Source organism: Melitaea cinxia, chromosome 9, assembly GCF_905220565.1.
Source record: "Melitaea cinxia chromosome 9, ilMelCinx1.1, whole genome shotgun sequence".
Taxonomy (NCBI): Eukaryota; Metazoa; Arthropoda; class Insecta; order Lepidoptera; family Nymphalidae; genus Melitaea; species Melitaea cinxia.
The window spans coordinates 8,361,762-8,379,265 of NC_059402.1; the positions used below are offsets into that span (position 1 = coordinate 8,361,762).

The following is a 17,504-nucleotide window of genomic DNA, read 5'->3' on the forward strand; positions in this document are numbered from 1 at the left end:
GAATATATGATTTATGTTGTAAATATATCAGTTTCTCTCAAATTTATTTCGTAGAATCAATAATTACTGTTTTGATCATGTCAGCAGTGCGGAAATAGCTACTTGACAATACAAACGAAATGAATGTTTCGACCGGATATATGGCTTGAATGGTAAAACACTTGACATATCGATAGAGAATATTCAATGCTCAATTCTATTCAAGCGTTAGCTTATTTGGATATATTTTAAGAAAATATAAGTGTTAAATTTCATTAAAAATATTGCCCTGAATAAATATGTTTTATAATGTGTTATAATTTGGCGGTCACTAACACCTTGATTAAAAAACATCACTCATCATCACTTCAGCTTAATATAGTCCACTGCTGGACATAGGCATCCACAAGTTCGCGCCAAAAATGGAGTGAACTCATGTGTTTTGGCCATAGTCACCACGCTGGGCAGGCAGATTAAAAAACGATGTGCTCGAATTACTATATCCGTTTGCGTGAATGGTGAAACGCTGCATTTTCTTACGTGCTTTTTAACTTTTCTTCAATGAATCCGAAAAAGGGTTTTTAGCAGTTTATTTCATATTTCAGTACGTTACAATTATTTTACTAACCATACTATATGTTGAAAATCAATTATAAAAGGTAAGAAATCGCATGCGAAGGACGATCAGAAAAGATATGGGTTTTATTTTGGTGTGTAGTCGCTTCAGTAATACATATATTCAATTCCGAATAAAACAGAGAAGATTAGCATTGCCCCTGCACAAGGATGACACGCAAAATCGTGGAGGGTTTATTTTGGTGTAAAATCCAAAAAAATGTATAAAATCCGTTCGTATGTACCCTTTTTTGTTTTAAAAATAAATTGGAAAAGTAATATAGTGTCGCATATACGTAATTGAGTGATTAAGTAAATTTACTAGACTCCCCTTCTCGTTAAAAATATTCAGTTTTCATATCCTTAAGGGAAATCAACCCAAATTTATTACGATAACTTAAAATGTTGGAAAAAATATTATCAATTAATTTCAAGATTTAATGAATTAATTTGGAATGCAGTACAAACGTAAGAGCCCCTTCACAAGTATTTCAACTATTCGAATAAACTAAAATTAGAGCAATGTAGAGCGTTCATTGTACTGTTATACATTTTGACCGCAGTATATTTTACAGTGAAATGTTTGACTGAACTATCATCATATTTTAACCGTAATTTACGGTTTATTATGAAAATTTCGGTAAACGGTCGTAACTTTAAATTGCATGAATAATTTTTAATGTAATGAATATTAATTTAGAGCTCAAAAATAAAATACTACAAAAAAGAGGCTTAAAAGCGTTTTGGTTTTAATATCTAACTATAATTTAAAATTAGTAGTTATGTAACTTAATTTTTTTTGTTCTGCTTAAAAAAATAACAAGTTAGGGTTGGTAGGTACATACTAGCTAGATACATTTTATGTAATTATGTGTACATACTTTCTCGTTTTATTCATTTGAAATTATTAGCCGAACTATTCTTAAGCTTTTGTGAAATTTCTATACCTAATGACGTTTTTGAAGTTTTGTCACAGATTGAACTAAATTAAAACATTTAGTATTATAAAAGGTCTTTAACAACACAGGGAATCCATATATTCATTTACTTGGTCGATTTTCATGCAATAAATTACAGAGTACAAATTAATTACGAACTCAATCCCACCCTCAGAGGACACGCGGATCAGTCGTGATGTTTGGATGGTAAATTACCGTTTATTAGTTGCGGCCCGAATATGCTTTGCCCGGTTAATATCAAATTCCATTCCTGTGTTATGTTATGAAATTCTGAAAATATTTTATCAAATACTTTAACTACACTTTTTCTGTGTTTATTTATTTTAAGTAAAAAATATTTTTAAATTTACACAAATTCAAAATTACAAATTATTTTATAATAAGTAGGATTAAAAACACTTTTGAATCGCTAAATAAAATTACATTCAATAATTTATTATAAGCAATGTAAAGTTGCAACCAATTTGGAAATAAATCTATATAAATAATAATTGTATTTGCAGGCAAACGAAGAAAAACCGACTTCAATTATATTGACAAGTAATACAACGTAGGTAGACGAAAAAATTGTCAAATAAATACGCATTATCAAAGATTACTCTAAAAGTTGTAATCAGATCTCGATGAAATTAAAATGTGACCACATGATAAACATCGGCTTTCGATTAAATTAAAAATCATTAAAATCGGTACATACAGTAAAAAGTTATGCGGATTTTCGAGTTTCCCTCGATTTCTCTGGGATCCCATCATCAGATCAATTATCAAAATCGATTCATAAATGACGGAGTTATCCCCAATGTATATATATATATATATATATATATATATGTATGTATATATATATATATATATATATATATATATGTATGTATATATATATATTTATTTATTTATATACGTTCGAATTGAGTAACCTCCTCCTTTTTTGAAGTTGGTTAAAAATGGACGTTGCTAAGCCCATAAGTCGAGAATGGCTCGACCGATTCGTCTAATTTATTTTTTTGTGTGTTCTTTGAGGTCCACGAAAGGTTTTAATACTAAAAAAAAAATATTTTTTTCTATTAACATTTGACAGAACGAGGTCTGTCTGGGCAGCTAGTAATAAATAAATCCCACCAAAAACATTTTCATGTAAAATGTTGCCAAGACGAGATCATATGGCTCGCACTGTCAAAAAGTTATTAGATCTCATGTAGAGCCAAGCTTCTAACTCTACACGCCCTAACTCCACAAGCCCTAACTTCACAAACTCTACACCTTAGTCAAAATATGGCTTGGCCGTTTCGCTACCGTCACGTGGGCGTAAGGTGAAATTTTTTTTTCACTGTTTTTTACTTTTCTGTCATACAATAGTTCTATTAAAGAAAAAATAAAAAGAAGAAGAAGAATTGATATACATATAATACAAATAAAAATAAAAAGAGAAAATATATTTATATAAATGAGACAGGAAAGTCGTCATCTACAACATCGGCAGCCGGTAGTAACGAAACGGCCAAGCCACATATTTTGACTAAGGTGTAGAGTTTGTGAAGTTAGGGCTTGTGGAGTTAGGGCGTGTAGAGTTAGAAGCTTGGCTCTACATGAGATCTAATAACTTTTTGACAGTGCGAGCCATATGATCTCGTCTTGGCAACATTTTACATGAAAATGTTTTTGGTGGGATTTCACTTCTTTTTGTAAGTTGCTTATGACAATATTAGAGTTGCATTTTACCTCCGACACATTTTATACCATAAATATCATCCAATCTTCAACATATTCGGTTTAAGCATGCTGTTTTTGATTTTATGTTGAACTGATATGCAAACGGTGATCTCCGCCAAAACTTAAATACCAAAATTACAAAATGTAAATTTTCGACATAAACTAATAACCGATTTTTATTTTTTTATGTATTTTATTATTATTATTAATAACAAGGAGTCCCTATATCAATTTTCAGACCTCTAGCATCAAAATTTGCGGAAGTCTCATACAAACTTCCATCCCCTAGTTTAAGGGGTTGGGGGGTAAAAGTTCCAAGTTTTAGAATTTTTTTGTTGTTTGTATACTAATACTAGCTTACATACCAAATTTCAGCTTTCTGGGACTTCAGGAAGTACTCTAAGAATTTTGATGATCATCAGTGAGTGACGAAATCGGGGTTTTTTAGATATCAATAAAATCTAAAGTATAAGAGCTATGCAATTGAAACTTTATATGTTTAATAAGTCCACTATTGACACCATATCCCCAGAATTTTGTTTATCTAGTATAATCCAAACCCAAGTTATGAGGGTTCAAAAAAACGACGAAGCACTTCGAGAAAAGATAGGTAGTGCTTTTCGTTTTTTTTTTTTTTTTTTTTGTTTCGTCTTGGCGGGGGCACTACCGTGCCCCCAGATACGTATGCATACTATACATATCTACGTATGCATAATGTATACGTCATGCATATTTCTACTTTTTAGCGGGATTTAGCAAAGAACTAATAAATATTATGGCATTCTTTTAATTGCAATCGCTTTAGTCTCACACGTCATATGACAACCGATAATAGGTCTATGTTTAAGTAAATTGTTATTAATGATACCCTTCTCTTAGATAAAAAAAGGCCAATAAAATCAAAAACAAAAATAGCGTTTAATATTTATTATTTTTTTCTTTTAGTATCAATAACTCATCATGGATTAAGCTCAATCCTTCTCCTATGCCCAACAGTGAGATGTTACAGGCTGAATGTCAGTAACTCATCAAATATTAATTATGTGTAATGATAAGATATTACTTATAACATATTAATTAATAAGACTGAATTAATATGTTATATATTATATGTAGTTTAATCATATGTGTTCCAAATAGTATTTTATTTTTATTAATTACCATTTGCAATAACGTACCCTACGTTAGAATTTATAAATTTTATATACTAAAAATAATATTCATGAAAAATCCAATACCTACCTACTAACTTGTAGACTTCATAACAGTTAATTTTCCAGGAAATATATTATATTATCCGGCTTCTAATGTGTCAGCTTATGTATATCTTTATTCAACCGTAATTTCTAAACCACTTACTGCTTGATGATATAATATAGCTGGAATCCTTACAATATCCCCGTAGTCAAAGGCTAGGTGAAATCCTAAAAAGTATTTCATACTCGTTTCTTGTCAAAATGATGATTATGTTTTCATTATTATGTATAGCGATCACTACAAGTTTATTCAAGTATTAGTAAGCTTATTAGCTAAATCATTCGTAATCTTACTTATAAGTGAAATTACTACTGCGTATTGGAAGGAATTTTTTTTGTTGTTGTACATTGTCATGACAACGTAATATTTTAAAAAGGCTAGGATTTTTTTTTCTTCTGGAACCTGATATATTTCACCTACTACCACTACGTGATGAATTATTTACTAAAATAACCTAATTATAGTCCGACTTTGTTTACATAAATCTGTAAACTAACACAATTTTTTTATGAAAATATTTATATTTAGCAGCTCAACACAACTCAGCTCAGCGCAGCTTATTTTCAAGACTACTCAGTGCAATATCTCAACAGCACTGCTTATCGACAGCCGCTCCGCAACTACGGTGTATCGCCCTTTATATTACCTACCCTCCACTGCACCAGATGCCAGTCGCACAACTATATTATTTAATCTTCCATTATTAATAATATCTTAGGTTTTTTGTGACATTTATGTTCTCAATTATTATGTCTTTACGATTATGAATTACGGTTTTCGAAACGCAAATGCATGAGTAAATAGCTGTATAAATTTGAATTTGGAATTCTTAACCAAAGAGGAAATATTTGAGATCAAAGTGGCCAGTACGACAAACGCCAATTTCATGTGTAAGAACCTAATTTATACTAACTCACCCGGCGTACTACGTACCGCCATATCTTTTTTCCATGAATATATAGTTTTTTTTTTTGATCGACTTCCAAAAAAGGAGCAGTTTCTCTTTTCAACTGTATTTTTTTTTTGTATGTTGCCAACAAATTATTACTGGGTACCGATTTCGATCGAAAGTTGGTACTTGTCACGTGGTTCCTTTAAATTTAATCTATATCTGACAATTACTTTTCGAGTTATATCTAATAATACGTTGACAATTTTTTCGTTGACCTACGTTGTACCTCATAACTTTTCACTGGGTGTATAGACTTTGATGATTTTAGTTTTAATCAACCAAGCTGATGCTTGTTTCTTGGTCTCATGACTACCTTTTGTTTTGTAAAAAATAGGGTTTGTGGTAGAAGGGTGAAAATTTAGCGTTGTATGTATTTTTAGATGCCAAATCACACTAAAATAAAAGTCAAAAAATTGCCAAAAAATGAAAAAAAAATTTGAGGTGGGCCACCGTTATAACTTAGGAGTTTAAAATATAGTTTACAACCGATTCTCAGACCTACCAAATATGCAAACAAAAACATAAGAATCAGTAAAGCCGTTTCGGAGGAGCTTGGCCGCTAACACTGTGACACGAAAATTTTGTATTGCAGATAGAAAACGATAAATGCAATTTGAAAGTTAACGTAGAAGAAAATAATAGTCGTTAGCGTGTGAGTCAACGGAATGCTTCTATAATTAAATAATACAAAGTCTTGAGCAGGCTTGCTCACGGGATTGATACGATTAGCTTCTTAGTAATTTGATACCTACTTACCAATACCGCGAAGGTGCTAACATGAAGGGAAAGTAAAGGGAAGAGGATATTAAGTAACAAAGTTAAAACATGTGCATAAAGTTTCTGTCGTATACAAATTCAAATGTAACTGTATTTGATACATAATGGAGCCTTAATTTGATAATTAAAACTCAATATACTTTTAAATTTTAATTTTTGCTTTTAATGCGATGTGACAGCGTGAGAAGTTAAATTAGGAAGGGCCGGAAAAAGTTATAGATAATACAAGATTATGCAAAAGACAATGAAATTCCACAAAGGAACTACAGATAATAATTTTACAAGAAATAATGCAAACTACAGATAACAACTAATTAATTAATATTAGATATACTACAATTATTCTACAATTAGGTACTACTATAAAAAAATATATGAACTAAATTGCCTTGCGCGGCAACATCCTCCCGCCTCGTTGAAAGGAAGCTCTTTCAACCTTGAAGATCTTCAGCAGTTGGTAGAGGACAGAGGCGCACAAGTGGCCGCCGTACGCAGCCTCTAGTGGTGGACAAGTCCGCGACCCTGGATACGCCGTCTGGACCCGGGAACAAACGCGTCACTCGCCCAAGCCTCCAGCACAGCGGAGGGACGTGGTCTTCATGGATGAGAACCAAATCACCGACGTTCAGCTTGGCCTTGTTGGTTCTCCATTTGGTTCGCTGTTGTATTTCTGAAATGTATTCCCTCTGCCATCTTTGCCAAAAATGCTGATACATTTTTTCTATGCGTTCATATCGTTGCAGGGTGTTCTCGTTGTGGTTGTCACACGCCTGTGTCGGCGGCGCAGTCAAAGGTCTTCCGATTAGGAAGTGTCCTGGGGAGAGGGAGAGGAGATCGTCAGGGGATGATGACATGGGACATAAAGGGCGACTGTTAAGTATCGCCTCCACTTGCGTAAACAAAGTTAAAAGTTCTTCGAATGTGACATGACTGTTGCCCATGACACGTTTTAAATGGTATTTAGCGGACTTAATGCCACTTTCCCAGATCCCGCCGAAATGTGGCGCTCGACTTGGTGAGAATACAAATTTAATGCTTTCTTGAGTGGCAAAGTCAAACAGAGACTCCTGGTTGGTTTTTAAAAATTGCCCTAACTCTTTGGCAGCGGCGACAAAATTTCTACCATTATCGCAAAATATTTCCGCTGGCTTACCTCTTCGTGCAATAAACCTTCTAAGCGTCATTATAAATGCATTTTTGGACAAATCACTTACGGCCTCTAAGTGGACGCATTTGAAACGTAAGCAGACAAATAAGCAAAGGTAACATTTTATGAGTTTACTGCCACGACCTTTACGGTTTAATATTTGAAAAGGACCGGCGAAGTCCAGACCGACGGAGATAAAAGGGAAATCTGGGTTAATTCTCTGAGCTGGGAGATTACCCATCAGAGGGCATAAAGTTTTGCCGCTAACGCGTCGGCAGCGAGTGCAGTTGTCTACCGTGCGCCGAGCGAGCCGCCTTCCATTTATAGGCCACACTCGTTCCTTGACTAGGGACAACAACAATTGAGGTGGCGCGTGCATATTTTTGTTGTGCTCGTGAACAAATATAAGTTTAGTGAGTCGATGGGATGCATGGAGTAAAATGGGGTGTTTCTTTTCGTACGAGTAATTAGAGGCATCGATTCTGCCACCGACTCGGATCAACTTCTCGCTCATAAAAGGTGACAACGATAAAATTTTAGCTTTGGGACTTAACAATTTATTTTTACTAAGAGCTTCGTACTCTGTGGGAAAAGAATCGACCTGAGCTATTACACATAGTCCGTTGAATGACTGGCTCAGCTCATCTACGGTTAAGTTTCCCAGCCGTTTATTTTTAGCGTTTCTCGAATTATAAATGAATCTGTGAACATAAGCAAAGGAACGTTGAAGTCGATTAAATGAAGAATAATTTTCAAAATTAATAAATGGTTCCGCAACAGTAGCAGTATTTGATTTTATTTCAGGAATTACAATGTTTTTATTGCATTTTAACACGGGCCAATGATTTTCATGTTTAACTAAAAATTTAGGTCCGCACCACCACAGATCCAGGGATTGCAGGCTAGAAGCATCTACACCACGGGAGATCAAATCAGCCGGATTTTCAGCAGTGGGTACGTACCGCCAAGTTGATGGGTAAGTTATTTCTAATATTTCTGTAACACGATTTGCCACAAATGATTTTAACTGTTTTATATTATTTTTCAGCCAAGCCAGAACTATGCTCGAGTCAGACCAGTAAAGCACGCGATCAGGTTTGTAACGCAGCGAGTCCAGTACAGCTTTGCTGAGCCTCGCAGCCAGCAGTGCGGCACAGAGCTCGAGACGTACTATCGTCGTGGGCTTCACAGGTGAGATTTTAGACTTACTGCATAAAAGTTTTACAGTGACGTCACCGTTTGCAGCAACAGACCTCATATAAACGCAACTGCCGTAGGCGACTTGTGAGGCGTCGCTGAAAACATGCATTTCAATTGATTTAGGCGAGTCACATATAACTGGCCTGGTTATATTTAAACCTCGAATAAAAGGTAAGTTGTCAGCAAAACTATTCCACTCTTCTTTAATGATATCTGGGACTGGTTCGTCCCAGTCAAGTTTTTCTTTCCACAATTTTTGTAAAAGAATTTTAGCTTTTACTATGCAAGGGCTAATCAAACCTAAAGGGTCAAAAATTTTAAACGAATTTGACATTATGTATCTTTTAGTAATTTTTTCAACAGAAGGAGGAGTTTTTGTTGGAAAATTGAACGTGTCATGCGTAGGACTCCACCCCAGTCCGAGAGTGCTCGAGGACTCACTTATAGTTAAATTTTCATGGATGTTTATACTTGAGTCCACGAACAAAGTAGGTAAGTTACTCTTATATTTTCGTAAATTAAAACATCCCAATCTCAAAGCCTCCGCGACTGACCTTTGTATGTACCGCAGTTCGTTTTCGTCATTAGATCCTGTAATAAGGTCGTCTACATAAAAATCCCTTTGTATTATAGTTTTTATGAGCGGATCGTGCTGCTCCTCCCCGAGCTGCGACAGGCATCGAGTGCTTAAATAACTCGCGCTTGCGGTGCCGTAAGTAAGAGTATTTAGTCGTAGCGTTCTAAGGGGCTCGGACTCATCTCCTCTCCAAATAACAAGTTGCAAGTCCCGGTCATCAGTATTCACTTGAACCTGGCGATACATCTTCTCGATGTCGCCAGACAAGATAAACCGGTACTGCCTTGCTCTCACGAGTATGGAGAAGAGAGAATCCTGAACATTTGGCCCGGTCATTAAAATGTCGTTTAAGGACACTCCGGTGGAGGAGGCAGCGGAACCGTCAAATACAACGCGGAGTGCAGTGGATTCGCTATTTTTAAACACGGCGTGGTGACATAAAAAATAACCTGGGGTAGGTTTTAAAATTGCTGACTCACTGAGATGACCTAACTCGGCATATTCACGAATAAATTCCGAATATTTAGACTTTAACGCCGGATTACGCTTGAATTTGCGTTCTAAATTTAAGAAACGTTTTTTCGCTAAATTATACGAATCCCCGAGACAACCAGGAGATTCGGTTAAAGGCAATTTGACTTCAAACCTGCCGTTACTCAAGCGTACAGTGTGAGTCATGAAATGTTTCTCGCATTCTTGCTCCTTTGGGGTAAGAAATGGTTTATTGGGAACCTGTTCAACCTCCCAAAATTTAACTAACAAATTCTCAATATTGTTTTCTTTATTACTATTTTTAGATATTGCATTAAAATTACAATGAATTCTCCTTTTGTTATTTATTACATTAATTGGACCTGATACTAACCAGCCTAACCGTGAATTTCGCAAATGAGGATTTTTAGGCCCCAAGGAGTGGTGTTCACTACCCAAGAGGTCCCAGAAAATGTCTGCTCCAATTAAAACTTCAATTGAAGCCGGGTGATTAAATTCAGGATCTGCCAATGGTAAATGTTTAGGAATATTAAGATTTTTAATATCTATCGCGCATTTAGGTATATTACTTGTAAGCTCCTTTAGAACAAAGCATGATAACTTAACTTTAAATGAATCATTTAATGAATTTATTTGAGCGATACAGCTTTCAGTTATGTTATTGTTGTGATTATTACCGATACCTATGACCTTTAGACAGTCACTGGGGTATGATTTTAATGACAATCTTTCTTTTAAAGATTTCGTGATAAAGGAGGACTCGCTACCACAATCTAATAGGGCACGGACCTTTTCCTTTTCATTAGTGCTAGGGTTCACTACTTCGATAACCGCTGTGGAGAGAAGTACTTGATTGGATCCTAAATTGGAAACATTAGCCGCAGACGAGACTGAGCTTACAACAACTGAATTATTGACAACACTCTGTTTAGATTCATGCAACAAACTATTGTGTTTTTGCTTACACTCTCGGCACGGACCGAAGCGGCACTCGCTTACTGGGTGGCCTTGCCTGAGACAATTGGCACACAATTTGTATTTGGTCACGTCTGCTAACCTATCTTGGATGCCCTTTTTAATAAAGATAGGACATTCAAAAACCTTATGATTTTCGCTGCATATAATACACACAGAAGTGAAGGACTTGACTTGATTTGAATTTAAAGAGCCTTTTGTTTTTTGATTAATACCTACAAATGATTTTGTATGATTATTTCGTTTATGATTATTGTTACTATTATTACTAGAGGTAGGTGCAGAGGGCGCTGGCCGTGAGATCACTGGTAAGTATTTAACATTATTATCATATTTATTACGATTGAGTGCCTCTAAGACATCAGCACGATCAATTAAAAATTTATGAAATTGATCCAAAGTCGGGACATCATCGAGAGTGTTACGGTACTCCTCCCACTTCATCAGAGTCCGGCTGTCAAGCTTAGAAGACAACATAAAAATTATCAAGATATCCCATCTATCAGTCGGCTGGCCTAAGCTAGCCAAGGCACGTAAGTTCTTAGTCACATGATCAACCAAGAAGCGCAAAGACCTTTCAGACTCTCGGGTGTGAGCTTGTATATTAAACAAAGAACTTAAGTGATGATTAATTAATAATCTTTTGTTATTATAACGATCTCCGAGAAGCTGCCAGGCCTTCGCATAGTTAACCGAAGACACTTCCAGGTTGGATATAATCCGGGCTGCATCCCCTTCCAGATAGGATATAAGATAATGAAATTTGTGTATAGGTTTTATACGATCATTGTTGTGAATTAGATTTTCAAAGGTATCACGAAATTCAAGCCAGCGGAAATATGCACCATCAAATTTAGATATTTGAATTTGAGGTAATTTAAACCCTAGATCCCGATGGTCGTGAGAACACTGAGCCTCAACAGCAATTGAGTTTCGTCGCTCGGTCTCGAGATTATTTTGCCTATCAAGTATGGACTTAGCCATAGCTATGTTTGAAATCATATTATTTTCAGAGGTCTCACGCTCATCAAGCTCCGCAGACAAATTTTCAGAATTAAGAATCTCAATCTCACTTTGTATTTCATCAAACTTCAACGATAAACTCTCAAATTTATTTAACTTTAAACTTAACTCGGCAAGGGATATATTTGAAATTTCCTCTTGCGCATTAATTGTAATTAAATAATTTTTAAATTTAGTAATCTGTCCCCTAATTGAACTTCTCATTGTAATTAAATTGGTTAATTTTTCTTGATGAGTGAGACTTGAATGCTTATCGGGCTTAGACATGTTTGAGCAAAATAAGTTTTAAAAAATAGTCGAGAAAATATAATTTAAAAAAGTAGGTATTCTCACGCTCCTCAATAGGTCACTGGAAAAGTGGCAGGACAGCTGATCGAGATCGTTAACTCGTAAACAACTTGTCTATCCTGGAATAATTCAAATATTTTATGTAGATATTTAATAACAATCTAAATATTTTAATATGATGCAATAAATTATTGTTAATCACAAACAAAAGGCTAATTTCATCTAACTATTCATTAAAAAATCTTGTATTATTACTTATTATTGTTTAACAAGAAATTTATATTATTAATTAACAAAGAAATGTAACTTTATAACTTTAATTTTATTTAAAAGAAAATGTATTATAATTTATAACTATTTAATTACTGTTATAAACATGGGCCACCATTTATTTAAACAATTAGAAATAAGACTGTAGATTTAAGAGAAAAATAAGTTAGATGCTTGGTACTTGTTGGTTAAAGTACTTTATTGAAGCATCTTTTAATGTATTTAACGCTGATTTTGTAAATTAATTTTAATAATTTACGCAAGCGGAGTGATATTAACACTAAATATGTAGTTTTAAACCTTCCAAAAGAAAATTGTTTGCAATTTTGACAAAAGGATAGGTAGGTGAATTGATTAGGAAGAACAAAGGATGGACACTTATCTTTGCAGACTGCGCCGCACGAGTTGGTACTTTAGATATACCATGCCTCTAGCTTCATCGAAGTCCAGATCAGTTTTGCTCCAGCCTTAATATTTGTTCTATTGTTCCATTTGTTCAATCTTCTTGCCTTTGTTGCATGCGCACCACGTGGCGGTGCCGGTGCGATTTGCGTTATTTTTGTTAAATTTATGCAATTAATGACGGATTCCCCTCATGGGCCACCAATTTATGTATTTGATACATAATGGAGCCTTAATTTGATAATTAAAACTCAATATACTTTTAAATTTTAATTTTTGCTTTTAATGCGATGTGACAGCGTGAGAAGTTAAATTAGGAAGGGCCGGAAAAAGTTATAGATAATACAAGATTATGCAAAAGACAATGAAATTCCACAAAGGAACTACAGATAATAATTTTACAAGAAATAATGCAAACTACAGATAACAACTAATTAATTAATATTAGATATACTACAATTATTCTACAATTAGGTACTACTATAAAAAAATATATGAACTAAATTGCCTTGCGCGGCAACAGTAACCAATCTATTTACGCTACTGTAAGTAAAATTTGCTAAATAATATTTAATGAAAAGTAAAATGTAATTATTTTTATCGTTTATTAACTAAAATATAAACAACGTTATAATATTAAGAGTACAAACATTTTTTTTGCATCGTCTAACACTAGGTATAGTGGAAATTGATAAAACATCGATGAAATTGTAAAAAATTTAACAATAAAAAAAATAAAACATTTATTTTTGTGTAAATTATCTTAATTAAAATGTATGATGAAAATCTTCAATTATTTTACTTCATTTCCCGTGCCAATTCTCCGTTAAAACTATAACTCACTGAACTTTTCTTATCACAAATAATTTAACATTTCGTTCGAAGCCACAGCCCCTATTTAGATTGATATCAACTTATTTGCCGTGGCTCCGTCTCCCTAACAATCCCCCGAGGAGCATCGCTGACGTAGGGGGATGAATAACGGAATAAAAAATTGCCTCACGACTGCCGAGAACATCTGAGCCATGCGGCATGTGCATTCCTTGCTGCAATTTGATAAATTATTTCGACTCGAAACTGATGAAATCGCATCTAAAAGAAAATTACAGGGCGATGCATATTACACAAAATTGCAGACGAGATATTTGCTTTATTGATTTTTTTTTTAATTCCATTTGTGCATACACGTGTCGTCTCCTACATCCGAAATTAGTTTTACACATAACTCCTATATTTTCGTTGTTTCAGATTTCAACCTATACATAATTCAATTATATTTGTCTCTTCATTTCATAATTTAAGAGATAACTAAAATCATTTAATGTTCGAAGTTCATGAAAACGAAATATTTAAAGACTAGCTGTACCCGCGACTTCGTCCGCGTGGAATTTGAATAAAAAAGTTATTTTTTTATTTATAAAATAAATAAATTTCTGAAACCAAAGTAGCTTAAGTTACTCATTATTACACCAGCTATCTGCCAGCGAAATTCCCGTGAAAATCGGTCCAACCGTTTCAGAGATTAGCCAGAACAAACAGACAGACAGTTAAAAATTGTACAAAATGTCATTTTGGTATATGTACCGTATACACATCCATACGCATTTAATAAAAAGCAGTTATTTTATTATTACAAACAGACACTCTAGATTTATTTATTTGTATAGATAATATACATTATTAAAATAGACGCGTTTAATATCAGATAGGTACATATTAAATATTCCTTCTATAAATTTCGCCTAACACTGATAAATTGTTATTGCTTCATAGCTTATTGCACTTGCTATAAAAATTAATTTATTTGTACAATGGATTCATTTTGTTTATTTAGTTACAAGCTTAAACTTATAATATAACGTATTTAATATCTCGTGCTGTCTCCGAGATATTCTATCATTTAGCATTTTAATTCATTAATAATTTATTAATATAACATATAATATACTATTCTTGTAACAAATTACTTACTAATAATTACTACTTAGTTTTTAAGTGTGTCATTCAATAATAAATATAATAACACAAAGCAATCAAATAACTTCCATGCACTTAAATATTTGAATGTACTTAAATGTTTTAATTATATTACGCATCGCTTCAGCCTGTAATTTACCACTACTGGGCATAGGCCTCTTTCCCCATGTAGGAGAAGGATCAGAGCTTAATCCACCACGCTGCTCCAATGCGAGTTGGCGTATATATTCCCTACTATGAGTAACGATCGCTATCAGGTGTACATGATAGCAACCGGGACCGACGGCTTAACGTGCTCTCCGAGGCACGGTGGGTCCACAATTACTGCACAAACACCCAGACAGGCCCAATTATATTACACAACACGAGTATACATTTCAATATAAAAACTGACTAAGTACCTCTAACATACATACGCTAAATAACTAAATCTATTGAAATCCAACAAAACAGCTTCCCGTTATGTTCAATAAATACCGTAAATATTTCAATGTTTAATTCAGCATCATAATCGCAGCTGATAAAAACAGAATCAAATTTAAAAAGTTCTGGGAACTTTTATATAGTCTCAGGGTCTATTCTTAAGTTTGCTTTGCATTTTGTAGGGATTGGAGAGCGAAAAGTGAAAGTAGTGAAAAATTCAAAAGGCAAAAGTGTTGTCGTGAAAGGCTGAACTCTAAAAGAACGTAATAATACACACGGATTCATTTCTAAAGGAAAAGAATTTCTTCACAGCAATAATACCTTTAAGTTTGCAAGAAAACGAAGAAGATGTAGAAACTGGAGAAGTATGCCTGCGAGCTTTACGAGGCGAGCAGTACTAAGAAAATTACACTAAACGGAAATGTCATCACATCAGCGTTAGAAAGTTTTTTTAAAACATCACATAAATATTTATCATCCGTAAGAATGTTGAGTTTTAGATTTCTTTATATGTACATATGTGTGTTGTCTTATATGTTTGTATACATTTTTGTAACATTTTTATTTCTTCTGTATTCTAAGGTACCTACTATCAATTGATTTGAATCACGTCAAAGCACAGCGGGAACTCGATGAGGAATCCTGCGCAATTCATTCTTTTACTACGTCTAGGAATTAGAAGTCAAGTGAATGAAATCTCATTTTAATAGAACTTTTTTTAACAAAATCCAAGAAACGTTTCGAACTGATTTGTAAATTGAATTACATTTTTTATTTTGATACATGAATAAAAATCTTTAGGAAACTAAATGTTTATAATAATAATATTTTATTAGAAAAATTAATATGATGAAAAATTAAATGAGAAACTTTAATATTTATAAATTATTATTATAATCATAATAGTTTTCTTGTGGAAAATTAAACTACCTAAACTATGCTATAATAACTACATGAAACTATACCTAATTACTTTCCAACCATCACTAAAATACGCTAAAAATTTATACTTTTCATCTCTACCAGGATCATATAAAATCACAATATATTTGATCGTTTAAAAAAGATATAAAAATCTTCAATATTTTTAATTAAAAGAGGAAAGTAATGTAAGTAAAATACGAAAATATCTAATTGAATTTTTCACCGCCTTAGAGCTTCGGGCTTTATTAAAGTCTTGAATAGGAGCAGCGAGAGGCAATCGTCCCCCCCATTTGCATTGCCGGGATAGGCACCACAAAGCGCTTCTTGGAATCCACGAGGAAGGAATTCAATGCAAGAAAGCCCTGAAAGGACTCACAGACATACTTAGCTTCTTAGAATTTTGATATCAAGGGTAAAATAATGTTATCGGACCTCGTATTCTATGAAGTCGTAAACTACTAACGTTTTATTAAAATACCTAAGCCAAGTTTAAGGTTATGTTGGGATCTTATTTATGTCATCGTTTCGTACGGTGCTATTCGGAAGTAATAATTTCAACGCCGACATTTAACGACACGAGTCGCCTTTTAATGGAATTCCAAACATTTGATCTTATGTGAAGGCTTTGTACTCCCGTGTAACGTGTGTTATATAGTTGTACCGTATATAAGTAACTACTATCTTGACACAAATAATTACTAACAAATACAATGAAGTATACAAAACTATGATAACTAATTCCGAGTAACATTCAATATGCCGTGATATATAAACGTAAACTTTAATATTGATAATTAATATATTATTACTTATAATAGTTATGTATATTCTTAAAAAAACATCAAAATCGGTACGTTAAAAAAATATAATTGAAACGAGAACCTCGTTCTTTTTTTTTTTTTTTTTTGAAGTACGTTAAAAATATATTAAATGCTTCTTGTAATGTGGCTTGCGCTGTATGTTTGTTTGTAACGCGACTCGCGGGCGTGGCACGACATTGTAATGTTGTGTTCAAAGGATTGGCCTGACGCGCGGTAGTGTGTGGCACTTAATAAATAAATTGTTTACAGCAGTGGTTATAGGCTGTGACACTTGCGATTGCGAGTTCGATTCCAAAATTAAATTATTGGGAGCCGTCGATTATAAGGCGTCAGGCCGACTTCCAAAAAGAAGTCGTTCTAATTTCGGAAGCTGGTGGTTGTTATGTTGTCCAATTTAAATTGAAGCGACATCTATTCAAATTATGAATAATAGTACGTATTTAATTGATTATTTATTTTTAGATTACCTACGGTGAATTACATGTTGAATATACGAAGTTGATAACGATAGAAAAATTATTCAGTCGATAAGATGTTTCTAATAAAATAATAGTATGTTATGTTTATTATAGACGCCGAGTTGGCGCAGCGGTCACAGCCATGGATTGTACCTGTTGCGCTGGCGGTTACGGGTTCGATCCCCGCACATGACAAACATTTGTATTGGCCATACAGGTGTTTGCCGTGGTCTGGGTGTTTGTGCAGTCCTGGTGGGTCTTCCCACCGTGCCTCGGAG

General features: G+C 33.9%; 1 protein-coding gene and 1 non-coding gene across 2 annotated transcripts; one reads left to right on the forward strand and one right to left on the reverse strand.

Moving 5' to 3' along the window:
* Positions 1–693: 693 nt before the first annotated feature.
* Positions 694–796, forward strand: LOC123656792. The gene has a single exon (XR_006743600.1). It is a non-coding gene; the product is annotated as a U6 spliceosomal RNA (small nuclear RNA).
* Positions 797–6,386: 5,590 nt separating this feature from the next.
* On the reverse strand, positions 6,387–7,602 carry LOC123656338. The gene has a single exon (XM_045592035.1). The coding sequence runs from the start codon at positions 7,431–7,433 to the stop codon at positions 6,681–6,683; it is 753 nt and encodes a 250-aa protein (XP_045447991.1). The 5' UTR covers positions 7,434–7,602; the 3' UTR covers positions 6,387–6,680.
* Between the last annotated feature and the right edge of the window lie 9,902 nt (positions 7,603–17,504).

Coding starts and splice junctions, on each gene's coding strand:
- LOC123656338 (XM_045592035.1), bottom strand. CDS start 7,433: ATGACGCTTAGAAGGTTTATTGCACGAAGAGGTAAGCCAGCGGAAATA.